This window comes from Mrakia frigida, assembly GCF_051309035.1.
Source record: "Mrakia frigida strain ATCC 22029 unplaced genomic scaffold BDY24scaffold_1, whole genome shotgun sequence".
NCBI classification, from domain to species: domain Eukaryota; kingdom Fungi; phylum Basidiomycota; class Tremellomycetes; order Cystofilobasidiales; family Mrakiaceae; genus Mrakia; species Mrakia frigida.
In genome coordinates, this window is record NW_027481280.1 from 926,833 (window position 1) to 949,469 (window position 22,637).

The window sequence follows — 22,637 nt, forward strand, 5'->3', positions numbered from 1 at the left end:
CTCCAACTCGACCTCACCCGCCTCCTCCTCCCTTCAACCGAACCGACAACCTCTTCTCTCGTCCTCCTCCAACCAAGGAACCAACTCGCCTCCTCGTCGTCGTCCATCCCTCGCAGATCCTTCCACGCTTCAAACCTTTTACAACAACCCACCACCACCTCGGCTTCAAACAGACCTATCCTCCCTTCATCTCCTCCCGCAACTCACAACTCAACCCTCTCCGACGACCACCTCCTCACCCGCTTCGCCTGGTTTTCGAGGTCTAGGAAGGTCCCCGACGAGACACAATCCTTCCAACTCCCACTCGTCCTTCTTTCAAGATCCTTCAGTCGTCGCTCCTTCTCCCACAACCCTTCCTCAGCAGCAACAACACCCTCAACCTCACCAGTCCTCGGTCCCAGGAGGAGGAGGGAAGCGCTTCGTGCCAACGATGAGCGATGCTGCAAAGCTCGATAGGAGTAGGACGTTGGTTCGGAACCTGATGGGACCTAGTGCTGCTTCACTCAGGAGGAACGATGGGCAGAGGGACAGGAGTCCGAACGGAGAGAACGAGGCGAGAGGGTCTGCGAGGTCGGGAAGCGGGACGCCATCCTATCAGCAGCACGGCTACTCGATGGAGAACGGTCGAAGCAGGACAGTCTCGCAGAATCATCAGAGCTCACTTCCGTCGCCGTCGCTCGCACGTCCCAGCGAAGGAGGAGCAGGAGGAGCAAGAGAGACGACGATCGCGACAACTTCTTCGCTTCCGACGAGTCCTCCGAGTCAGGTCCAGTCCTTCGAGTCGTTCGTTGGGTCCGATGGGGAGCTTAGGAAGGTTCTCATCGATGGGAGGCTGTTTCAGTTTGATTCTACTGGTACGAGGTTGATGTTGATCGATCATCGTGAGTTGAATTTCCATCTCCTCTTCGACGCGTCTCGTCTGACCCGCCTTTCCTTTTTCCATCAGCTCCTCCTCCAACGACTCAAGTCGTATCTCCTCCACCTGCAGACATCGCACTCCCTCTCACTCCTGCACCCGTCACCGCCATCGAACCTCCCACACCCTCGACCTCGGCTCCATCTCCAGCGTCTTCGTCGGCCTTCTCTCCTCCTCCCAAGCCCACCAACCTCACAATCGACCCTTCCATCCACATCCCTCCCACCAACGGACGAGCTTCTCAGGCCTTTTACGGAGACCTTCTCGGAGACCTCGGTGCTTCCCCTACGGTCGAAGCTCACCCAGACCGAGTCAGGTCCACGATTATGGGGAGTCGGTTGGCGGAGGATCTGTCGGAGGAGGAGCCCTGGCAGCAGCAGTCGACGCGTAACGAGGGAGCGGAGCTCGCCCAGCAACAACTTCAGCAGCAGCAGAATCAACAACAGAAGCAGCAGCAGCAACAGCCGTCGTCGAAACGAGGAGGGTTCATCGAGCCGAGGTTGGTCGCTGGAGAGGGAGAGAGGAAGAAGATCGTCTCGTCCGCCGAACAGCTCAGGACGTTGGAAGCCAAGTACGGAATCGAACCTCGACATCAATCTCCTCCTCAACCCAAGCCTACGGTACTCCCGACGGAACCTCAACCTCCTCCGAAACCACAAGCTGCTCCTACTCCTCCACCTCTCGAACCTCGGGTTCAATCCCAACCTCGTCTCCCCTTCCAACCTCAGTCTCCTCCTCGACACCAGACGAGTCCTTCCACGTCCTCCGTCGGAGGAGATTCTCGAACTTCCAGCTCTACCAAACCCTCCTTCCCACCACTCGAGACCAAGTTTTCTTCGTCGTCGATCCACAACCCAACCTCGCCTCCAAACGCTCAGCCATCCCTCCCTCACGCTCATCCTCATCACCCTCCCTTCCAGGTCACCGATTCTCCTTCAACTCAGTCCCCTCCTCCTCCGCCTCCACCAGAAGTGAAGGAGCCTCCTCCGGTAGCCGCACCCTCTCCCTCTCGAACCGCTCCTCCTCCTCAACGCGTGATATCTCCCATCTCGTCCGACGACGATTACTCGGACGACGACGCGACCCCCTTAGCGTTCACGGCCAAACCTCGACCTCCAGCCCTCCCTCCCAAGGACGCTCAGGTCCCTTCTTCGTCGTCGGCAGGTCCCTCGTCGCAGTCAAACCAGATCCCTCGACGTCCCGCTCGTGAGCAGCCGCCTTCCAATCGAGCTTCGACGGAAGAGTGGGTCGTTCCTTCGCCCGTCGAGGGACCCTCTTTGTCTGGCCGACCTACGGATCCGTACGAGGTGCTGTCGAGGCCGATGCCGAGGGAGCTGGATACTGGTGGGAGGTTTGGAGAGAAGCTGAAGAGAGGAGTGACGGGTTTGAGGAAAGAGTTGAAGAAGGGGATGACTCAGGTGAGTTTGGACGCGTCTCTTCGACCTTTCTCGATCTCCATCTCTACGTGAGAGACTGATTCCTACTTTCTTCTCCCTCTCAGGTCCAAGCTCTTCGTCCCAACGCACCAACCTCCCCCTCTTCCCCTCTCAACGCCCTCTCGTCGACTTCCCATCACCCGTCAGGTCCCAACCACTCCCATTCCCACTCCCACTCCAACCCTCATCCTCACGCTCAGCAACCTCAACTTCACACCCGAACCAACTCCTCCGAACCTAACAAGCATCAGAGTCCAACGGATCACCAGCAACACGCCGCGTTGCCGCCTCGACCACCTTCGCCGATGAGGGAAGCGCTCGCTCCCCAGAGCATGACGGGGAGTCAAGTTGCTGCTCGAGCTGGTTTGATCGAGGACGAGGAGGAGAGGAAGCTGGCTGAGAACATGTTCATGTGAGGGAGGGGGAAGGGAGGGAGGCAGACGGATCCTTTGCTTTTCTTCGACGACGACGCACGCTTTTCTCGTTTCTCTGTCTTTTTGTTTTTGCTTCTCCGGTCGATACCTCACCTAGGTAGCTTTCGTTATGGTTCCTCCTTTGTTCTCACGATACATCTCTGTAGGGTTCCTTTGCATTGGACGGCCTCCTCACCTTCGTTCGTTTTTCACACAGTTCGTTCTCCTCTTGTTCCGCTTTTACGACCTGCTCTCTCGCTCTCGTCATATTTTTTCTCTTTCGCTCTTCTCACTCGGAAACTCACGATCTTGATCACTCCTCTCTATCTTTCTCAGGTAGAGAGAGATCTCGCTGACGAGCGCGTCGTCTCAGCGAGCGCCCGTTTCCTTCTTCAGTTTTTTCTCACGTTCGCTCTTCTCGGCGTCGAGCCCAATCTCCAACATATTGCTGGATAGAAGTAGGATCACATCAGGGAGTCCATGCGCTTCTCGAGAAAGAAAGAATGAAGGAATTCGTCGACGACGCGGACAGGGGCATCGACTCTCGATCCAGGAAACACTCTCGGATCTCGGAACCTGATCGTCCAGCCCATCTTTTCGACGCGATAGCTCGTCGCTGAGAACAGTGAAGGGCTCGAAACATCGAGGAAGAAGAGTTGTATCAGAAAACTCTTCCCTAGCTCTAGGACGCGAGAGAAGGCTCTTCACCAGGGCTGCCACGCCACCTTGATCAGGCACAGATTCGGATCTTCCGAGGAAGAGGGAGAAGGCACTTCGCATCTCGAGTTTCTCGCTTCATGATAGAGCTGAACTTCTGAAACTTTCGGGGAGTGGAGTCCTTCGAGAGACGTCCCTCGTGCGTCGATTTTAGCGCTTCGCCTTTGCTTCGAGTGGCCAAATGTGGAAGTGAATTTGAGTCTCGTTCAGACGTATCTCAATTTCTCGTCCTCCTTAAACCTCCTACCAGAGTTTCCAGTCTCAAGTCCCTCAGCATCGCGTCCATAGCTCGCAGGCAGTTTCTCACCCGTCGGACAGTTTTACCGACGAGAGGATCAGAGTTTGGAATCAATGTGACTCCCCGACGCCCCGTCCTGTCCCCTTGTGGAATCCTCGCTGGCTCCTTCAAATCTATTGCAAGTCGAGCGAGCTCACAAGGAGAACGCCCTCGCCACGTCTCTCCTCCCTCGAGCCTGTGTGAAAACCTTCCCTCGAACCTACAGCTCTATCAAAAGACGCGACGAGAGCCAACCCTCTCTCCTTCGCTTCATCCTCTTCCCCCTCTCTCCCTTCCCTTCCTCCCTTCCTCCCTTGCCCTCTACCCAACCGACCAGCCATCTCTCTCTCCTCTCGCTCTCTCCCGCGCTAGGACAGCCCTACTGATCTCGTGAGTTCGAAATCTCGCTCGCTCGTCTACAAAAACCCTCCCTCCCGCGCCTCTCGTTCTTTTCCTCATCCTCTCTGGCCTTTTGGCTTAGATCATGTGTAGTATCTGTTTTTAATAGTTTAACCACTATTACGGGACCCATCGGGTCCCTTTTGGTTTTCATCTTTTTGCCTTGCCCGTCTCCCTGATCCTCTGCTTGCACGATTGGGAGACACGATGACCTTGCCGCTGCACTACTGGCTTGCGTTGTCAGGGACCCCCCCACCCCTCCTCCTTTCACTACTGTGGCTTCTTCAGTTCTTCCGTTTGGAAGAGCTGGGAGCTCGTTGCGAACAGATTTCTCTTTTTGCGGTTTGTTTCGAAGGGAGGAGATTGGCACGAGTCGAGGTTTCGCTTGTCGTTTTGTACTGGTTCTCTTCGCTCGTTTATGCATCAGCGATCTATGTCCTTCCGTTTGCCTCATCCCCACGACAGGACGAGCCTAGCCTCGTCTGTTCTCTGCTGGCGAACAGCAGGAAAACGGCGTCGACCTTTCCCCCTCCTTGCCCCTCCCATCTCTCGCCTCTAGTCTACTTCCTTTTCTCGCTTAGACAAGCACTTTTCCTTTTACGTCACCAACGCATAGAACGCAAGCAAGGTGTAGGCGAGAAGGAAGCAGAGATGGGGAGTCGTTGAGCTCATCGAAGTGCGAGGGCTGAACCTTCAAAACCGACCGTCCTGCTCTCTCTAATTTTCCCGCATTTCCACGGATCTTACAGAATTGCGTTTCTTCGTGGTGTAGTCGAGTTTGAAGTCGATGTATGCGCAGAAATCGTGGTGCAGGAAGGAGGGAAAGAAGAGGGAGACCATTGTGCTCGAGGTGAGCTCGCATCTGACTCATCTTCTTCTCTTTCACAGCTCATAAGCTAAACACCGAGCTCAAGTTCCGATAGGTTCCTCTACGTTCCTACTGAATTCTTTGTTTTCGTCGGCAGCGCGATTCAAGAAGGAGAAACCTCGGCGGCGAGCACCAAGAGATCAACCGTCTGTCCTTCCTTCTTCCTCCCCTTACCACCACCATGTCTCCTACTCTTCTCACACACGAAACTCTCGACCCGGAAGCGTTCCTCGCCCAACTCACGACTGATGAGAAAATCTCTCTGCTCTCGGGTATCGATATGTACGCCCTCCGTCCGAGATTGTTCCATCTCCGTCACCCTCCGAGCTCACCTTCCTTCCTTTGTTTCTCTCTCGATAAAGGTGGCACACTGCTTCCATCGACCGACTCGGTTTGCCTTCTATCAGAATGTCAGATGGCCCTAACGTAGGTCTCTTTGGATTCCCTCGCTTTTCCCAGCTGATCAGTCGAATGGCTTCTCTTCGCGGATAGGGAATTCGAGGGACTCGTTTCTTTGACGGTGTGCCGGCAAATTGTTTCCCCTCGGCCTCAGCGCTAGGTGCTACCTTCGACGTCAACTTGTTGAAGGAAGTCGGTGCTGCCATCGCTAGCGAGGCTATCAGCAAAGGAGCTGCGATCTGTCTTGGGCCGAGTGAGTTGAGGGAGAGGAGAACGAGTCGACGAGGAATCCCTCGAACCTGACCTCTCCTCTCCCTCCCGAACGCGCATCGCCCTTCCCCCTCCCTACCTTTACCCCAGCCGTCAATATCCAAAGGAACCCTCTGGCAGGTCGAGGATTCGAGAGCTACTCGGAGGACCCACTGCTCTCTGGAAAGGTACGTGTCCTTCTCCGTCCAAAACCTCTCGTCGCCTTTTCTTGACATCCGTGAACGCGTTCCTTCAGCTCGCTGGAGCTTTTATCAACGGTCTTCAAAGCAAGCACGTTGCTGCTACGATCAAGCATTTCGTTGCGAACGAGTGAGTTGTTTCTCCTATCTCTTCCCGAAGCTCGAAGAGTCGTGGCTGAACTCACTTTCTCCTTTTTCCCAGTTCCGAGTTCGAACGAACCTCTATGAGTTCTGAAGTTCCAAGTCGAGCGTTACGCGAGATATACCTTCGACCTTTCGAGATCGCTCTTCGGGACTCAAAGCCTTACAGCTTCATGACGGGCGTGAGTCGATCCCTTCCAGCTCCCTCGCTTTTTTCTCAGCTCGACGTCTGACAGCCCCTTTTGTTTGCTTTCGTTCCAATCGAATCCCAGTACAACCGTTTGAACGGAACCCATGTTTCGGAGTCCAAAGATCTCGTCGACGGCATCTTGAGGAAGGAGTGGGGCTTCGAAGGGATGGTGATGGTGAGTTGGGAAAATCGCGTCGAACAGGACGAGACCCTGACGCCCCTGCTTGTCTCCTTTTCTTTCTGCCTTGTCTTTCCTTTCCGACCTTCGTTTCAACGTAAAAGTCCGATTGGTGGGGAAGCTACTCGTGAGCTCAAGCCTGATAGTTCTGTGCGGGCGAGGGGTGAAGGACGCGCTGACGTCCCTTCTGTCTCTCCCCAGAACGACCGAATCTATCAAGGCTGGATTGGATCTCGAGATGCCCGGTCCTACGATGTACCGAGGAGGACTTCTGGGTGCTGCTCTACGAGGTGAGGACTTCAATCACCTCTTCTTCTTTTCGACACTCAACTGACTTCTCTCCGACGCGTCTTTTCTTTGTCCTCAGCCGAGAAAGTTATCGTCGAGGACATCGATGCTCGGACTCTTCAAGTTCTCAGGTTCATCAAGCTTTGCCTTCGAGCTCCCATCTCCTACCCCGACAAGCCTGAGCGTGGAATCGACACTCCTGAAACTCGAGAGCTCTTGAGACGTTCGGCTCGAGACGCCATCGTTTTGCTTAAGAACGATAAGAAGGTGTTACCTCTTCAGCTCGGTGAGTCGTTTACACCTTATGCTTATCTTCTTGGGCTTATCGCTGACTTGATTCCACTTCAACGAACAGGAAACATCAAGAGGCTCGCTGTGCTCGGTCAGAACGCAGAGCAGACCCTCGTTTCGGGAGGAGGATCGGCAGCTATGAGAACGAGTCGAGCCATTTCTCCTCTAGCTGGGATTCGAGAGGCAGTTGGAAGTGAAGTTGAGGTGGCCTTCTCCGTGGGAGCGTACGGTTCGTGTTCGATCTTGCCTTCGTTTTGACGCGACCTTTTTCAAACGACGAACTGACCTTCCTCACCACAGCTCACAAGCTTCTACCAGCTCTGGGAAAGCTTCTCAGGACTCCATCTTCTGGAGGAACCGACGTTGGATTCGACCTCACTTTCTGGGCTTCTGATCCCTTCGCCGACGTCTCCCCTCCATCCATCGCCATCGACGCGTCCGTCGCTCAGGCACATTCCCTTCAGCTCGACGACAGTGAGCCTTCTCGCTGCTTCCTACTCGAGTCTTTCTCTCTACATCTTCACTCGCTGAATTATGCGTCTCTCCCTCCCTCAGCTTACTGCTTCCTGTCGAACGACTCGATTCCTGGAATCGCCGCCTCGCTGAACTTCGCTCAACTCGTGGGACTCTACACTCCCGATCGAGACGGTGACTACGAGCTAGGGGTGACGTGTGACGGAAAGGCGAGAGTTTTTGTTGACGGAAAGCTCATCGTTGACAACTGGGATCAACAGACGAGAGGAGAGTGAGTTCATCGGCCTTTCGTGCTCTTCCCTCGCTCGTCTACAGATTTCTGACCTTTGCTGGAAGTCTTCTTTAGAAATTTCTTCGGTCAGGGAGTGAGCCAGACCGATCCTCATCGGAACGGAAACGAACGACGAAGCTGACGGCTTTTCTCCTCCCTCTCCCCAGACGATTGAAGAACGAGGAACGATTCGCCTCTCCGCTGGAAAGACCTACACCGTTTCCCTCAACTTCGTCGGAGGCTTCCGATCGGACGTTGGAGTTGGAAAAGGAGCATTCCGTCTCGGCCTTGCCAGGGTCATCGACGAGGAGGAGGAGATCAAAGTCGCCTGCGATCTCGCTCGGAGTTCAGACGCAACGATCATGGTTTGTGGCACGAACGCTGAATGGGAGAGTGAGGGTGAGTTCTTTCTACATTCGAATTGATATTTCAAGGCCTCTTCTCCGCACTGACCTTCACGCGTTCTTTTTTCTCTAGGATTCGACCGCAAAAACATGAAACTTCCTCCCTCGGTCGACAAGCTCGTCTCTGCGGTTCTCGCTGTCGCACCCAACACCATCATCGTGAACCAGTCTGGAACTCCCGTAGAGGTAAGTAGTTTATCCTCTCGGATACGTCTCGTAAAGCTTGAAGAGCTGGCTCTGACTCAATCCGACGCGTCCTTTTCAGATGCCTTGGATCTCCGAAGCATCGACCGTCCTTCACTCATGGTTCGGAGGAAACGAGACTGGACACGCCATCGCGGATATCATCTTCGGGAAGGGGAACCCCAGCGGAAAGCTCGCTCAGTCGTTCCCTGTTCGACTTCAGGACTCTCCAGGCTTCTTGGGCTTTCGTTCGTCGCGTCTTCCCGTTTGACTCTCACATTCTTTATCGAGGCTGACCCACCTTCCTCCACGATATCAGCTGGCGAGAACGGAAAGCTCTTTTACAACGACAACATCTTCGTCGGATATCGAGGGCTTCTCGAGTTTGAGTGAGTCTGGCTGAGCCTTCAATTTGAATCTCTCGTCTTCGTGATTCTAACGCGTCTTCTCGCTTCTTTCAGACGAACACCGCTCTTCCCCTTCGGTGAGCATCTTCGCACCATAGTCGTCGCCGCTCTCTTTGCTGACGTTTCTATTTTTTTTACCCTTCAGGCCACGGTCTCACCTACTCAGCCTTCTCCCTCTCCTCCCTCTCCCTCCCTCGCTCTCCCGTCTTCTCACCTTCAACTCCCGACGGTGCTATCACGTTCTCCGTCTCGATCACCAACACATCCAACGTCGCTGGATCCGAGGTCGTTCAGGTCTACATCCTTCCTCCCTCAACAACCAAGCTCGAACGACCCAAAAAGGAATTGAAAGCGTTTCACAAGAGCTTGCTCGGAGCTGGGGGGAAGAAGGACGTCAGTTTCACGCTCGACAAGATTGCCGTCTCTTACTGGGATGACAGAAGGGATTGCTGGGTCGCTGAGAAGGGCTTGTATGGGGTTTGGGTCGGGACGAGCTCCGTTGACGAGGGTGCGGTCGTTGGAGAGTTCGAGCTTGAGGAAGAGTTTACTTGGAGAGGTCTCTAGATTTGCGGGTTAATATTGTGGGATTATAAATGCGTAACGAATGGATCTGGATCTGCTTTTGCTTCCTGACGATTAACGAGGAAGAGGAAGAAAGAGCTCGAGGGAGATGAACGCGTCGCGGATGATCTCGCCTCGCTCGATCTTCGAGCTGGTCTGCCCCTTTTTCCCAGATCAGCTACTTCGAAGTGTTTTCTGCCTGGACCCAAGGTCGAGTTCTTGCCTCATGAAAATTTGGTCACGTCGCTCGAGGGCGTGACAGCGTTACCTTTCCCTCAGCCTTCAAAGTCTCAGCTTTTTCATCGTCCCTCTTTCTCCCAACACCCATCTCCCCTCTCTCCTCTTCCTCCCCTTCTCTTCTCTTTCTCTCCTCTTTCCTTCCTCCCTCGTCCCTCGCCTCAGTTCAGCAAAAGGTTCGTCTTCCCTGCCTTTTCATCTCTCCCCTTCGGCGTGGCTGAGAGAAGAAGAAGGGAGAGAGCTTTTCTCCCTTCGTTCCTTCTCCCACCCTCGCCCCTCCCCCTCCCTTTTTCGTGTGATGATAACTATAGATGACGAGTCGGACAAAACAACACTCTCTTTCCAAACCACCCGCTATGGCTTTCCTATCGTTTCTTTCCCGTTTTGGGAGAGGAACACCAGGAGAGTCGGGAGGGAGTAGATCGAGGGTGCAACGAGACGATAATCTTTTTTGCTATGGCTAGCGTTTTCCTGATCCTCTTCATACCCTCCAACCTTCTGCTCTCTCTTCTCCCTTCAAAGAGCCTGTACTGACTTCTTCCCTTCTTCTCCTCTTTTCGAACGGCTTGATTAGAGATGGCAGACACTCACGACGACGACGACGCCGACTCTTCCTGGTCCTCCGACTCTTCAGCTTCCTCCTCCTCTTCGTCCTCTTCTCTCGCCACCACCACCCTCCTCGGTCTGCCCGATGGAGTCATCACCGTCGCCAGCGATGTCTCGGATCCTCAGGTTTCTCGTCTAGGAGGACCTCCTTCCTTCCTTCCGACCCTCAACACTTCCCCTCCCATCAGCTCGACCTCCTGCCCGAGCTGCAGTTCGCCCATGGAGCTGCTCGTTCAGCTCTACGCTCCTCTCGAAGGCAGTGTTGATGACCGAGTCGTTTACGTTTGGGGTTGTGCGAGAGCTGGATGTCAAGGAGAGGGAAGGAAGGGCAGGTGCGTCCTCCCTCTTGGGTCGAGGTCGTTGGTCGTCTTCCTTCCCGAAAGTTTTACTTACTCGTCGTCTTTCCCTGTCATATTCCATGTTTCCTTTCCCCTACCAACCGAAAACTTGAGAGCAGCATCCGAGCCTTCTCGTCTATCAAGAGGAACGACAAGTTTGCGACCGTGAAGGAGAGGAAAGCCGCAAAGAAGGCAGCTCGACAAGCTGCTGCTGCTACACCTGCTCCTGCTGCTGTGCTCTCTTCCAACCCTTTCTCGGTGAGTCTATCGTTCGGCTCTCTAAATCTTTCGCCGTTTTGAACGTCGAGCTGATTCGTCCGACGTCTTCTCTGCAGACGTCTTCTCCCACGTCCGCGTCCAACCCCTTCAACCCTTTCGCCGCCTCCTCCACCGACTCTTCCCCCAACCCCTTCGCCACTGCTTCCAACCCATTCGTACCTACATCTGCCTTCTCGTCGGAACCCGCACCTCAACCTCAGGTCGACGCTCTGGGATCCAAGGTCGCAGATATTTCCCTCGTCGCTGAGTCGTCGAAAGAGGTCGTCGAGGAGGACGAAGAAGACGACGAGGAGTCTGAGAAGCTCGATCCAGGTTAGTTCTTCCACGTCGGTACTGTTTTCCCTCGGCTACAAGCTGATCTTCATCCCTCTTCGTCGTCAATTCCCTCCTACAGCGTGGTCGACCGTCCCGTCCTACCCTCCCGTCTACCTCTCCACCCAAACCGAATACATCCCCAAGCCTCGTCTCTCGAAGGCTCAGAAGGCAGCTCAAGCAGCTTCCCTCGCCGCTACATCTCCTGGAGCTGCCGAGTCGGGTCTCGCTGCTCTCGCAGGGAAGAAGCCCGTCGACTGGGACACCGAAGGATACGTGAAGGGAAGCGGAATTCCTGGAGCCGACGAGCTGTTCGAGAGGTTCTTGGATCGATTGAGCTCGGAGCCTGAGCAGGTCATCAGGTATGTTGAGCTTCCTTCTGCGAAATTGAAGCGCAGACGTCGAGCTGACGAGCTTCCTTCGGACGCGTCTTCCCTTTCTCGCCTCAGATACGATTTCGGATCTTCTCCTCTCCCTTACTCCTCCACCTCAAAACTCCACTCCCTCCTCTTCCCTCCTAAAACCGGATCCCAACCCATCCCTTCCTCCACTCGATCCTCAGCAACTCCCTCCGCCCCCGCTCCTGCTCCTCCTCGTCGCGGTCCGTACGACCCAACGAAGGTTCCCTCCTGCCCTCGCTGCAAGGGAGAGCGAGTCTTCGAGATGCAGCTCACTCCTGTACTGCTCAACCTTCTCAAGGTCGAGCAGATTGCCGACTCATCTTCCTCCGAATCGAAGGAGAAGAGTGCTGGAGAGGTGGACGCGGAGGAGGCGAGGAGGCGAGAGTTGGAGAGGGTGCTGGGGAAGAAGAAGGCTGGAGGGGAGAGTGAGAAGGAGAGGACTGGGATGGAGTGGGGATCCGTTTGCGTGTTCAGCTGTTTGGTCGGGTGTGGTGGAGAGTGGGGAGAGGAGTGGGTTGGGACCGAGTGGGAGGATTAGAAGGATCAGAGCGAGGGAGAGTTTCGTAGCGTTCTGTTTTCGTCGCTTCAACTCATATATGGTAGTTCATTTTTGAATCTGACGCCAGGTCTTTCTTCTGGATAGAGAGCAATCCGCCGTCGGGGAAGAGGGCGTCGGGAAGAGCAAAGGCATGGGCACCGACACGGAGTTCGTCCTTTTTCAGTTTCAGTCGCTCGTTTCGCCTTTTATATTCTCAGATCTAGAATCTAGGTTTCCTCTCCCTTCGAATCTTGTGCGGACGAGATCTATGCCGTGTTCTCTCTCTCTAACGTTTTCTTCTCGCAACGCCTTCTCTCTCTTCCTTGCTCTCTCTCTCTCTCTCTCCCCCCCAGAATCGGTTTCCCAAGGTCGAAAGAGTCATAGAACAGTAGGAGCGAGTAGTAGGAGAGATATCTAGAGATACAAGTACATATCAAAGAGAAGCTGGTTGGGGCTACGCACGAGAACGAACAAGAAACGACGAGGACGAGGACGGGGAAAATGCTAAGCAAAGAGAACGAAGGACTGGAGCAAGAAGGTAAACGGAAAGGGTGCGTGGAGTGCATGCGGATTTTGTATTGTAAGTTCCAGTACAGAGAGGATGAGACGTGCTTGAGGAAGGAAAGAGGGAGTCGCGGTTCAACTACGACTCGAGCGAAGTGGGACCGAGACGGACGACGAGGACTGCAGAAGGCAACAAAGAGACGAGAGGCGTCAGCAAGGGGGATTTGAAGATGACCAGAGAGGTATAGAAGGCTCACCGCTCAAGTTATCCGTGGTAAAGTTGGCCAGAGCATGATCGAGCAGGATCTTGCTAGCTTCCTGAGGATCCTCGACGCCTCGGATGAGCTTGACTGCTTCTTCATCGGAAACGACGTCCCAGAGCTTCACGATTACGTAAAAGTAGCGGAGTCAGCGAAGGAAGGAACAAAGACGGGGGCGAGAGGGAAGGAAGACTCACTCCGTCGCACGCAACGATGAGGAACTCGTCTCCGTCGTCCAACCGAGTCTCAGTGGTGTAAGGGTTTCCGACGACAAACTCCTTGACTGAAGCGTCTCCGAGAGCTCGAGTGACGGCGAGGACTCCTGTGGAAGGAAGGAGGACAGCCGAAGGCAGTGGTCAGGTTCGAAGGTTCGCGACGCGTCGAAGGAGAGACGAAGGAAACAAACGAACCGTTCACTCGGTTGTTCATGACGAATCCTCCAGCGTCAGTGATCCTCTTGGCCTCTTGTTGATCCGATCCCTTGTGGTCGTAGGTCAGACGAACAGCTTTGCCTCGTCGTCTGCGAAATGAACATCGAAGGAGAGGGAAGGAACGAAAGGTCAGCGACCGAACTCGACTCCATGTCTTCCCCTCCAGATCCCTTCGAATGAGCTGAGAAGCAAGCCGTGGAGTTTAAAGGAAGCTCGAGAGCTCCCAAACTCACTCCAGCACGGGAGAGGAGAGCCTTGAAAGAGGAAGAAAAGAGGGAAGAGCTCGAACTCACGAAATCACCGCCCTCGCGTCACCGACATTCGCCGTATAAAGCACTCTCTTCTGCGTCCGATTCCTCTTCACAACCTTAGGAACCCCACCCTCCGTCCCATGCTCCACCGCACTTCCACTGCTCCCATCCTTACTGCTGCCACTCCCACTCTTCATCTTCTCCAGCAATCCCTTGACCTTGTCCATCTTCCCTCCTCCTCCTCCACCATCACTACTCTCCTCGGCACTCTGCCTATCCGCGACCTTCTCCTCACTCCCCTTTGAAGGAGAGTTCGAGTCGTGATGCTCGTGCTGATGAGAGTTGGAGGTGGTATCGTCGTCCTCGATCCTGAGGAACGCAACGACGGCGGTGCATCCGGAGTGAGTGTTTTCGGCTTCGGCGAGTTTGGAGAGCTCGTTGTCTACGGCGAGGAAGGTTTCGTTGAGGAGGTCTGGGATAGGGAGAGGGCTGGGCTGGGTGGGTGGCTTCTGGAGGGTTTCGAGGAGGTACTGAAGACGGAGCGAGAAGAGAGAGGGGGAGAGCAGAAAGAAGGTCAGCTTCGAGCTTGGGAGAGGACGGTACGAGACGTGTGCAGGGGATGCGAAAGAAGATGGAACGGTGGAGAGGGCTGGTCGAGTTTGTGGAAACGTGGAAAATAGAGATGGGAGACTTGAACTCGATCGTACTCGATCAAAGGAAGGGAGGTGACTCGAGAGGTCAAGGGAGCTCGCTCCCTCGCTCCTTCTTCCCTGCCTTCCTCGTCTTCCCACAAACCCAGAAACGAGAAGACTCACCTCGTGGAAGTGAGATCCACACCACTCAGCGGCATGCTTCCCCGCGTGGCCACTATAGAAGATAGAAACGAACGAGAGAGAGGAGGAGAGGAGGAGGAGCTCGGTCAGCTCGGTTTCCTTTGTTTCGACTTCGTTCGACCACCTTCGCTTGAGAGAAAGACTCACTCGAAGACGGCAAAGTAACCCTGACCGGGCACTCCTCCGTAATCGTAGATGAACGAGTGAGAATCCTCCATGGTTCTCCTGCAGCGTCTGTTTCGATCTTCGGAAACTCCGACTCTGAAGGTGGGGAGCTCGTTCGTTTCGGTTGTGACGAAGGGATGGCAGTTAAGTTCCTGCAGCAGCGCGACCACCAAGGCGAGATAACGAAGAGGGTCAGTTCAGAGCTCTCTATACCGAAGAAAGCTCAGAGAGAGTCAAAGCAGTGTCTCAAACTCACTCCTCCCGTGTCCTTTCCGCTCGCCATGGTGATCGTCTTGCTCCTCGCATTCGGACTCGTCGAGACCGACACCTCTGGCCTCTTGTGCTGAGAAGGAGGTGGCTTCTCGTGAGCTTCTGAGGAGGCTGTAGACATGGATCGAGGGGTATCGGTGATGGTAGGAGGAGGGGAGGAGGTGGAGGAAGAGGTCGTAGGAGGGTCGAGAACGAGAGGAGCTTCGTCGCTGCAAACCGAAAGAGCGAAAGGGTCAGCTTGAGCGAGAGAACAAAGAGAACGAAGAGAGAAGAGACGAACCTATCTACGACTGGATCTGTAAGAGGGAAGGAGAGGGATAGAGGAGTCAGAAGGAAGGAGAGGAGAGGTGGGGTTCGAAACCGTCATCTTCGACCAGAAGCGGAGAAAAGCACGGACCTGTAGAGCATTTCTTGAACAGAGAAGGCGAAAGGACAGGGTGAGGTCGTTCGGCGGACATTCTTGAGAGCTCCAGGGTTGGACTAGTGGAAGAGAAGAAGGAGATGGGGGTTTGGGGAGATTGAAAGAAGGGAAGGGGAGAAGGGACTGATGGCCGGGCGCCTGCGCGACTTGAGATGACGCTGTTTTGACCAGATTTCAAAGTGAGAAAAACTTCAACTCCTCGGGAGAGAGTCACGTCTTCATATTAGAAAGTGCTGGGAAGTTGATCCGAGTCATCAACCTCGGTAGATGGCTCCTCAGGAGCAAAAGAAGCGAGGGGTCGAGGGACGACTCCTCCTTCGACGCGTTTCGTTCGAACTCTTCTCCTTCCTTTCCCTTCGTTCCATTCTCGTCAGCCAAGAGAAAACCAGATCTACAAAACTCGTACGAGGAGGTCTGCAGATACCAGGGGAGGTTCCTCCTGTTGTCCTTCTCGGTCCTCATCCACCGCTGCAGTCCTCGCATCCTCGCTTCCATCTCAACACGCCTCCTCTGAGCTGCTCCAGGCCAATCCAACTGAGCTGAGATGGTATAACAAGTCTAATAGGATCTACATATCCCCCACAGCGTTACCCTCTCCATCCTCCTCCCCGTCCACCGCTCCTCGTCTCCTCCTCCGCTTGACAGCCTCTCGATGCCTCTTCTTGTACTCCCTCGTCAACTCCAGGTGATCCTGCTCCCATCGAGCTTGCATCTCCTCCCTAAGAAGCACGCAAACGAAGATCAAAGCAAAACAATGGGGGTCAGTGAAAGCTTCGCTCGGAAGAGAGAGAGAGAGAGAGAGAGCGCGTCGTCGAAGAAAGGAAAGGTCGAAAACTCACTCAGTATCCTTCCTCCAGAACCCTCCAACCCCTTCGCCTTCCTTCTCCCTCTCGAGCTCAAGCACACTCTTCGCCTGGAGCTTGGGTCCCTTCGCTCGTTCGGCTTCCGACAGGTGAAGGAATGGGAAGAAGTAAGGGATGGACGCGTCGGGTTTGAAGGTCGCCGTTAACGAGGTGGTTGCTGAAGACGCGAGGTCCTGAGTTGAGGTGGTAGGGTAAGACGAGAAGGAGGTGGAAGGGAGGTTTGAAGGGAGGGGGAGGGTGGAAGAGAGGGTTGGGTCGGAGGAAGGGTCGAGGTCGAGGTCGAGAGGGAGGGAGGAAAGGAGGGAGAAGGATGCGCCTGGAGGTCGATGAAGGCAAAGAAAGAGTCAACATTTGGTTCTAGATACGAAGCGAAGGTAGGTGAAGAAGAAGGGAGACGAACCTTCATCCGACTGAGGAGCGAACATATCCTTGAGAGGGTTGTTCTTCTTCGCCTTCTTCGCCGGAGGAGGTTCAGGAGCAGCGACGACCTCGACGACCTTCTTGACTTCGGGAACAACAACAGCCTCCTCCTCGTCGTCATCACTCGAGCTCGAGCTATCCTCGTTCTCGCTCTCGCTCTCACTCTCGCTTGACGCGCTGTCCAGATCCTGATCCGACTCGTCCGAAACGTCGCTCCTCCCAGCTCCTCCTCTCAGCCTCATCACCGCCGGCGTCTCCTTCTCCACGACAGCAGCCTCTTCCTCCTCCTCTGAATCGGATCCTCCCCATCCTCGAAGCTCCCTCATCGCCAGCTCGATAGGATCCAACTCCGCCTCGTCCTCTTCCTCCTCGTCCTCCTCCTCTCCGCCCTCCTCCTCAACAACCATCTCCTCCACCTCCTCAACCTCAGGAACCCCAGCGAACGAAACCGACTTCTTCGTCGTCGCTTCGGCTACTACAGCGACAGGCTTCTGCTTCTCCACCTGCTCCTTCACAGCAACAACGGTCGCGACCTCTTCCACCTCCTCGAACACCGCAGGGGCCTGAGCCGTCGTAGGGATCGTATCCTCCTCGCCGTCAGAGTTGTAGACGATTCCTCCAGGAAGAGCCTCGACTCGAGGAGGAGGCGAAGTAGGTTCGGGGGACCATCCTCCTCCGAAGAGGTTCTTGAGAACGTCGAGACCTCGCGCTTTCTCTTCGAGGAACTCTCGTTCCAGAGGGTCGACGGTGGGTTCGGCGACGGCGGCGACGGGATGGTGAGGACTGGGTTTGGATTTGAGAGGTTTGGTGGGTGCGGGAGTGGGAGCGGCTGGTGGTGGTGGTGCGGTTTTAGTTTTGGTTGAGGAGAGAGCGGGGGCGGGAGCGGGAGCGGGAGTGGGTTTGGTGTTGGTGGTCGTGGTAGGAGGGAGTTTCTTGCTGGTGAAGAGAGGGGAGATGGTGGTAGAGGATTCGACGGTAGGGAGAGGATCGTCGTCGTTGGAGAAGAGGGAAGCAGCAGAAGCTGAGGTTTCTCCAGCGGGGTTGAGAGGGATCCAGTCGTCCTCCTCCTCGTCGCCGTTCGACGCGTCGTCGTTGTCGAAGTTGAGGGGTTCGAACTCCATGTCCTCGTCTTCGTCCTGACCCTCGACGGAAGACTTCTCCTCCGTAACCTTCTTGCTCGACGACGAAGACGATCCAGCCTCTCCCTCCCTGAGACGACTGAGGACTCGCAACACCTCGTCGACCCTCTTCTTCCCAATCAGAACCTCCTCGACCCCGAGCTCCTCCCCGTTCGCTCCCTCCCTGACCCACTTCACCACACCCTCCTCTCCACCCTCAGCATCCACACAGATCCATCCTCGCTCCTCCTTCACATCTCCAGAATCGAGCATGTGAGCTCCGAGGTGACTTCGCTCGTAACGACGAGGATCGATCACGATCAAGCGAGAACGAACGGGAGGAGCGGAAGACTTGAGTCCTCCCTTTCCAGTCTTCTTCTTCTTGGGAGCAGGTGGAGCTTTGGCGGGTTTGGCAGCCTTGGCTTTGGAGGATTTGGAGGAGGCGGGGGGAGGAGGAGGAGGAGGAGGAGGGGTCTGGAGAGCGAGAGTGGGAGCTGGAACGGGGTGAGAGGGACGGAGGATGAGAGGTCGGATGAGGTGGGAGAGAGGAGTGAGATGCCAGTTCTGTAGAGTCGACGAAAGAACAGGTCCGAAAGTCAGCTGCAAGAAAAAAGGGAGGAGTCGAATCTCGAGTCGAGCTCGACGACAAGCTCAAGAGAAACTGAGAGCCACGAACCTTCCTTCCCTCAACGTTATCAATCTCTACCAAATCCATGTTCTTAGCCTCTATCCCTTTGACTCCTCGTCCGAGCTTGGCCTTCTTCTTCTTCTTCCCAGCAGCAGTCAAGTCCTCCTCGTCGAGAGGTCGTTTGAGAGCTTCTCGTTCAGCTTCGAGTCGAACGGCGTAGTGCTGCCTGGCTTCTCCAATCTTGAGGAGGGATCCCTTCCAAGTCGATCCGGAGAGGAGAGAGAGACATCGAGAGAGTTGAGCTGGGGTGGTGGTGAGGGAGAGGTAGGCGTAAGTTCGAGGATCGCCTGGAGGAGAGAGGGCGGAGGGAAGGAAGGAAAGAGAGAGGTCAGCTTCGTTTCATTCTCCATTTTCTCGCCTTCTTCGTCGACCAAGCTCGCTCAAACTTCTCCTGCAAGTGCACCGGCATCTAGAAAGCTCTTCCTGAGCTCCATGAATCTCTAGAATGAGAAGGAAGATGCTTAGACTCGAACTCACCGTTGGCGTCGATTCCGACTCCCTCGACTCCTTCGACCTTTCCGAAGCTCGAGAATCTCTTCTCGAGGTCGGAATGCGTAATTTTCGGGTTGGTGAGACCACCGATATGGAGTCTCTTGGCTATAGATCCTTCCGTGGACGGGTTCGAAGGAGGTGCCATGGCGGAGAAGGAAGGAGTTGGGAGGTCAAGAAAGTTGAATCTAGAATCTGCTCCGTGAGCTCAGAGCTCAGCCCTTCCCTTCCCTTCCTTCCTTCCCGACCAACACAACCTCCCACCTCGCCCTTTCAAGAAGATGGAGCACATCGATCAACAAGAACTCATGCGCTCCTCTATGCAGGAGATGCCGGATGAGATGAGGGTAGCTGTCCTCGCGGGTATGCTAGGATTCAAAGAAGAGGGTGGGGTCGTCGACAGGTCGGTCGCGAAGCTGCCCAGGACTAAGAAGGAGATCCTAGCCGATGAGGCTACAGTCAGTCCTCAGTCCTAGACGATCTATAGATCCGAGAGACCGAAACTGATACTTCCCTCTTCATTCCCTACAGATTCAAAACTTCATCTCCAGCTTCCCTATGCTCACCCAGCCTCCCTACCTAGTTCGTCCCTCCCTCTTCGAGTTCCCTCAGCCCACCTCCTCCTTTTCTTCTTCCAGAGACTCTTCCGTGCTCATCTTTCTACCCATGCTTCACCCATCTAGTACTCCTTCGCGGCAGACTACCTCCCCATGCTCCTCAACACCTACATATCCGCCAAAAACGCACAAGAGGTCCGAACTTTGGTCCCAGCTCTGATGCAGACGGCTTCAATGCCAGCCTTCGTTCGATACCTTCGCCTCAACGGAGTCGAGGAGTTCATCAACGATCACTTGAGGATCTTTGCTACCTTCGACGTGGATTCTTGGACTGTGAGTCTCTCTCGTCGCCTCGTAGAGAGCAAGGAATCGTCGTCGTCGCTGATCCTTTCGCCTCTTCTCTGCCTTCGCCCTCCTCGACCAGACCACCGAACCCATCACCCTCGACACCATCGTCGAATGGCACGATACAGCCATCTTCTTCTCTTCCCTTCTCGGCTGGCAATCCACCCTCCTCAAGATCGCGTGTCGGCTGCTCAACACCGACCTTCCGTCGCTCGACGTCTCCAAGGTCTCGCTCCTCTTCAACACCCTGGATCACGTTCGACTCGATCTCCCAAACATAATCGCCAGGATCAACGCGGTGACGGGACCTGCGGGAGCGGTCCAGCCGGAAGGGAACACTGGGAAGAAGAACTGCTTGCTTGTTTTCGAGGCGTTGAAGGTGAGTGAGCGGGAGGAAGGTCGGTTTCGAGCGAGCAATTCCTTGATACATTCTCAGTGCTGATCGGCTTTATGTCGCTTTGGGCTCGGTCAGAAATCTATCCTGTTCGATGCTGGGTTGATCAAGCTCCTCAACCAGCAGGTTGGTCTCCTCGGATTGAGCCACGATGGACACTGCCCGTGGCTGGATTGCGAGGGAGAGAGTCTGGATGGAGCCTGTGTGAAGGGAAAACTGTCAGCTTGCTCAAAGGTGAGTCTCTCTTCTGTATCCTTCGTTCTATCTCGACCATCGGGGCTGGAAGGAAACGAGACTCGTCTCGCTCGTCGCTCGTCGTTTCTCTTCTCTTCCGATCTCGCCGAGTCTGACCCTCTTCCTCATCCTCCTCTTGGCCCCTTTTTCTTCTAGTGCCACTCGGTCAGATACTGTGGTCCCAGTACGTTCCAACGACCACTCACTCGTCGTTGAGATCTCGACGCGTCGAACGAGCGCTGACCTCTCTTTTTTTCCCTCTCCTTTGCTCTCGCAGAACATCAACGTGCTCACTGGAAGACTCACAAAGTTCAATGCTTTGCGCCAAAATGGTAGTAGGACAGAGAGTGAGTGATCAGTCCATGTTTTTGCTCGACGAGGGAGACGTCGAGGCGTGAGACTGATTCGTTCTTCCTTCTCCCAAAAGTCTCGAAACGAACCAAAATACCATGCACCTTCGCATCAACGTGCGTACCGAAAGGGATCGAGTTCTTTCTTCGGCGATCATCCACCTGCGAGAAGAGGAGAGGGAGGACGGGGCTGTCGAAACGAAGACGCTGACTTCCGAAACGCGTCGCGCTCGACCCTGCTGAAAATCAAGACCTTCCTCGTCCAACCTCGGAACCCCCTCCTCCTTAACAGCACACACCTATCTTCATCGAGATATTTTCGACTTTGCTTCCGCCCTCTCGCCTCCTTGAAACTTGCTCTCAACTCTCCCCTTTCCTCCGAACCGCCTTCATCTCCTCCTCCCTTCCCTTTCCTCCTCCTCCCATGGACTACCCTTACGGATACGGTCGACCTCTCCCCTCCAACCACTCACCGAGTGCTGCTACTTGTACAGACGAAGAGGGAACTGTTCGCTGCCCTGAGCATTGGAAGCCTGCAAGTTTTATCTTTCCTTCCCTTCGAGCGAACCAACTCCGCCCGAGCTGACGACCTTCCTCCCTCTCGTTCTTCTGCTTTGATTAGGCTATCTTGAAGACTAGTCGAACCCGTGAGTACATCAGTTTTGACGTATGCGAGTCGTGGATGGTCTGACGAGAAGATTTTTCACTGCTGGATCAGAGAGGAACCCGAACAGGTGAGCTTTCGACCTTGTTCGATCTGCCTCCCTCCCTTTGCTCCATCTTCACCCGCTGACTTCCATTCGGTTTCTCGTATTCCGCCAGAGACTTCGTCGCTTGTAACGAGGTGAGAACACTTCCTCTTTCTCATCCTCCAAAGCTATTCTGATCTTCCCTTGCGTTGCAGGGACCCTTCTCCTGTGATTTCTTCAGTCCGTCTCTCTCCCTCCTTCGCCCGCCCGACGCTTTCCTTCGCTGACCTCCCTTCCTTCCCCTTCTGTTCTTTTCTTCTGTTCTTTCGTATCAGAATGGGTCGACGAGTTCCCCAACCCTTCCGCTCTCACCCAAGTCCGCCAACAACCGCCCAAACCTCAGACGCTCGGAGCCGCGCCTCGTGGTCAACGAATCGTCGACTTGGACGTCGAAGAGGATGATGTTCTCTTGCAGAGAGCGTTGGAGATGAGCAGGAGGGAGCAGATTATGAGAGAGGAGCAGACCTATGTGCTCGACGACGATTCGGAGGTCGAGATTATCTCGAAATCCACTGAGAGGGGAGGTGGGGACGGCGCTGGAGGGAAAGGGGCGAAGAGGGGCAGATGGGAGGACGAGGATTACTCTGGCGATCAGCCAGTGAGTGTTGTACCTTTCTCTGAGGACGTTGCGTTGGTCGAGGAACGAAGCAGATCGAAGAGAGACGAAAGGAGAAGGACGCGCTGAACTGAACTGACTTCGACGCGTCTCCTTCCTCCCCGTTCTTCTTTCTTCCTTCCCTCAGCCAGCCTCCTCCTCCTCGAAACTCTACACTCCTCCCTCAAAGGTCAAAACTCAGGAATCCCGTCTCCTCGCCGCTGCCAACAAGAAGATCGACTCGCTTCAACGAGAGAACAAGCGACTCAGGAAGGAGAACAAGCAACTCGAGAAGGATTACTCGCGAATGACGGATGACTTCATGACGCTGAATGCGGAGAAGATAGATTGGGAGGAAGAGAGAGATGCGTTGAGGATGAGGGTGGGCTGGAGGTGAGGTGGGGACGACGACGCGTCGTCCGTGTTGATTTCGCTTTTCTCGTTTTGTTTTTGACTCTCTGGTTGAGTGTGCTAGGTGCTTTTGCTGAGCGAACATGCTGCTTGGTAACATCTCTGTTTGACTTCGAAACCTGAGTCAGCGGCGGCAAATATGGTGGTTGAGTCCGTTTCCACTCTTCTCCTCGTCGCGTCGAATCTCATCCGCTCCGCCGGCTGAAGATGCGTCTGAAGTTGTAGGGAGAAGAAGTTCGAGGGAGCTAAAAGAATCATGCGAGAGACGAAGAGCGAGAAGAAAAGAAAAAGGACGAAGAACGACAACTAAGCACGC

The 22,637-nt window shown here is 54.8% G+C and overlaps 8 protein-coding genes across 8 annotated transcripts; 6 read left to right on the forward strand and 2 right to left on the reverse strand.

Moving 5' to 3' along the window:
- Positions 1-430: 430 nt before the first annotated feature.
- On the forward strand, positions 431-2,768 carry BDY24DRAFT_367864 (uncharacterized protein; the record flags this gene model as incomplete). The annotated part of the gene is made up of 3 exons (XM_076637995.1): positions 431-881; positions 947-2,334; positions 2,418-2,768. The coding sequence occupies 3 exons, from the start codon at positions 431-433 to the stop codon at positions 2,766-2,768; spliced, it is 2,190 nt and encodes a 729-aa protein (XP_076501266.1).
- Positions 2,769-4,356: 1,588 nt separating this feature from the next.
- BDY24DRAFT_374064 (uncharacterized protein) lies at positions 4,357-5,178 on the forward strand (the record flags this gene model as incomplete). The annotated part of the gene is made up of 1 exon (XM_076638364.1): positions 4,357-5,178. A coding segment is annotated over exon 1 (352 nt), but the record flags the coding sequence as incomplete, so codon positions are not given.
- On the forward strand, positions 5,179-9,310 carry BDY24DRAFT_374082 (glycoside hydrolase family 3 protein). Its single transcript, XM_076638365.1, has 20 exons — positions 5,179-5,308; positions 5,389-5,452; positions 5,519-5,678; positions 5,786-5,862; positions 5,931-6,004; positions 6,077-6,197; positions 6,288-6,380; positions 6,488-6,510; positions 6,585-6,673; positions 6,751-6,957; positions 7,027-7,191; positions 7,263-7,436; positions 7,518-7,707; positions 7,783-7,801; positions 7,875-8,106; positions 8,185-8,297; positions 8,377-8,542; positions 8,614-8,683; positions 8,756-8,778; positions 8,847-9,310. Exons 1-20 carry the CDS (start codon positions 5,208-5,210, stop codon positions 9,263-9,265), a joined length of 2,580 nt encoding a protein of 859 aa, XP_076501268.1. The 5' UTR covers positions 5,179-5,207; the 3' UTR covers positions 9,266-9,310.
- A 279-nt stretch (positions 9,311-9,589) lies between these two features.
- Positions 9,590-12,050, forward strand: TSR4 (small subunit rRNA maturation protein TSR4). The gene is made up of 6 exons (XM_076638366.1): positions 9,590-9,675; positions 10,074-10,437; positions 10,563-10,701; positions 10,779-11,034; positions 11,117-11,396; positions 11,484-12,050. Exons 2-6 carry the CDS (start codon positions 10,076-10,078, stop codon positions 11,971-11,973), a joined length of 1,527 nt encoding a protein of 508 aa, XP_076501269.1. The 5' UTR covers positions 9,590-9,675; positions 10,074-10,075; the 3' UTR covers positions 11,974-12,050.
- Positions 12,051-12,635: 585 nt separating this feature from the next.
- Positions 12,636-15,035, reverse strand: PTC1 (type 2C protein phosphatase PTC1). Its single transcript, XM_076638367.1, has 8 exons — positions 14,968-15,035; positions 14,674-14,896; positions 14,400-14,569; positions 14,235-14,286; positions 13,462-13,949; positions 13,148-13,257; positions 12,935-13,059; positions 12,636-12,858 (listed from the first exon to the last, which is right to left on the reverse strand). Exons 2-8 carry the CDS (start codon positions 14,806-14,808, stop codon positions 12,688-12,690), a joined length of 1,251 nt encoding a protein of 416 aa, XP_076501270.1. The 5' UTR covers positions 14,809-14,896; positions 14,968-15,035; the 3' UTR covers positions 12,636-12,687.
- Positions 15,036-15,637: 602 nt separating this feature from the next.
- BDY24DRAFT_374113 (NOL8 family RNA-binding protein) lies at positions 15,638-18,859 on the reverse strand. Its single transcript, XM_076638368.1, has 5 exons — positions 18,675-18,859; positions 18,186-18,484; positions 16,372-18,073; positions 15,948-16,287; positions 15,638-15,827 (listed from the first exon to the last, which is right to left on the reverse strand). Exons 1-5 carry the CDS (start codon positions 18,832-18,834, stop codon positions 15,677-15,679), a joined length of 2,652 nt encoding a protein of 883 aa, XP_076501271.1. The 5' UTR covers positions 18,835-18,859; the 3' UTR covers positions 15,638-15,676.
- A 75-nt stretch (positions 18,860-18,934) lies between these two features.
- BDY24DRAFT_374114 (zinc finger MYND domain-containing protein) lies at positions 18,935-21,008 on the forward strand. The gene is made up of 9 exons (XM_076638369.1): positions 18,935-19,144; positions 19,218-19,268; positions 19,370-19,576; positions 19,668-19,967; positions 20,061-20,216; positions 20,373-20,400; positions 20,494-20,563; positions 20,644-20,683; positions 20,818-21,008. Exons 1-7 carry the CDS (start codon positions 18,968-18,970, stop codon positions 20,550-20,552), a joined length of 978 nt encoding a protein of 325 aa, XP_076501272.1. The 5' UTR covers positions 18,935-18,967; the 3' UTR covers positions 20,553-20,563; positions 20,644-20,683; positions 20,818-21,008.
- Positions 20,991-22,307, forward strand: BDY24DRAFT_411213 (uncharacterized protein; the record flags this gene model as incomplete). Its single annotated transcript, XM_076642898.1, has 7 exons — positions 20,991-21,074; positions 21,189-21,213; positions 21,285-21,300; positions 21,389-21,410; positions 21,471-21,495; positions 21,591-21,913; positions 22,059-22,307. 7 exons carry the CDS (start codon positions 20,991-20,993, stop codon positions 22,305-22,307), a joined length of 744 nt encoding a protein of 247 aa, XP_076501273.1.
- Between the last annotated feature and the right edge of the window lie 330 nt (positions 22,308-22,637).

What these genes read in the sequence shown, in the direction of transcription:
- BDY24DRAFT_374113 (XM_076638368.1), bottom strand. Translation starts at nt 18,834, where the DNA reads ATGGCACCTCCTTCGAACCCGTCCACGGAAGGATCTATAGCCAAGAGA. An exon ending in CGCTCCTCAGTCGGATGAAG is followed by an intron (nt 16,288 to 16,371) that starts GTTCGTCTCCCT and finishes ATCGACCTCCAG; the next exon opens with GCGCATCCTTCTCCCTCCTT. An exon ending in TTCTGGAGGAAGGATACTGA is followed by an intron (nt 15,828 to 15,947) that starts GTGAGTTTTCGA and finishes CGTGCTTCTTAG; the next exon opens with GGAGGAGATGCAAGCTCGAT.
- TSR4 (XM_076638366.1), top strand. Translation starts at nt 10,076, where the DNA reads ATGGCAGACACTCACGACGACGACGACGCCGACTCTTCCTGGTCCTCC. An exon ending in GGAGAGGGAAGGAAGGGCAG is followed by an intron (nt 10,438 to 10,562) that starts GTGCGTCCTCCC and finishes ACTTGAGAGCAG; the next exon opens with CATCCGAGCCTTCTCGTCTA. An exon ending in GTCTGAGAAGCTCGATCCAG is followed by an intron (nt 11,035 to 11,116) that starts GTTAGTTCTTCC and finishes TCCCTCCTACAG; the next exon opens with CGTGGTCGACCGTCCCGTCC.
- BDY24DRAFT_374082 (XM_076638365.1), top strand. Translation starts at nt 5,208, where the DNA reads ATGTCTCCTACTCTTCTCACACACGAAACTCTCGACCCGGAAGCGTTC. An exon ending in TGCGATCTGTCTTGGGCCGA is followed by an intron (nt 5,679 to 5,785) that starts GTGAGTTGAGGG and finishes CCTTTACCCCAG; the next exon opens with CCGTCAATATCCAAAGGAAC. An exon ending in CTTACAGCTTCATGACGGGC is followed by an intron (nt 6,198 to 6,287) that starts GTGAGTCGATCC and finishes ATCGAATCCCAG; the next exon opens with TACAACCGTTTGAACGGAAC.
- BDY24DRAFT_374114 (XM_076638369.1), top strand. Translation starts at nt 18,968, where the DNA reads ATGGAGCACATCGATCAACAAGAACTCATGCGCTCCTCTATGCAGGAG. An exon ending in TCGACGTGGATTCTTGGACT is followed by an intron (nt 19,577 to 19,667) that starts GTGAGTCTCTCT and finishes CTCCTCGACCAG; the next exon opens with ACCACCGAACCCATCACCCT. An exon ending in GGTCAGATACTGTGGTCCCA is followed by an intron (nt 20,401 to 20,493) that starts GTACGTTCCAAC and finishes TTGCTCTCGCAG; the next exon opens with AACATCAACGTGCTCACTGG.
- PTC1 (XM_076638367.1), bottom strand. Translation starts at nt 14,808, where the DNA reads ATGTCTACAGCCTCCTCAGAAGCTCACGAGAAGCCACCTCCTTCTCAG. An exon ending in GCGGAAAGGACACGGGAGGA is followed by an intron (nt 14,570 to 14,673) that starts GTGAGTTTGAGA and finishes GCGCTGCTGCAG; the next exon opens with GAACTTAACTGCCATCCCTT. An exon ending in GACGCGAGGGCGGTGATTTC is followed by an intron (nt 13,258 to 13,461) that starts GTGAGTTCGAGC and finishes TTCATTTCGCAG; the next exon opens with ACGACGAGGCAAAGCTGTTC.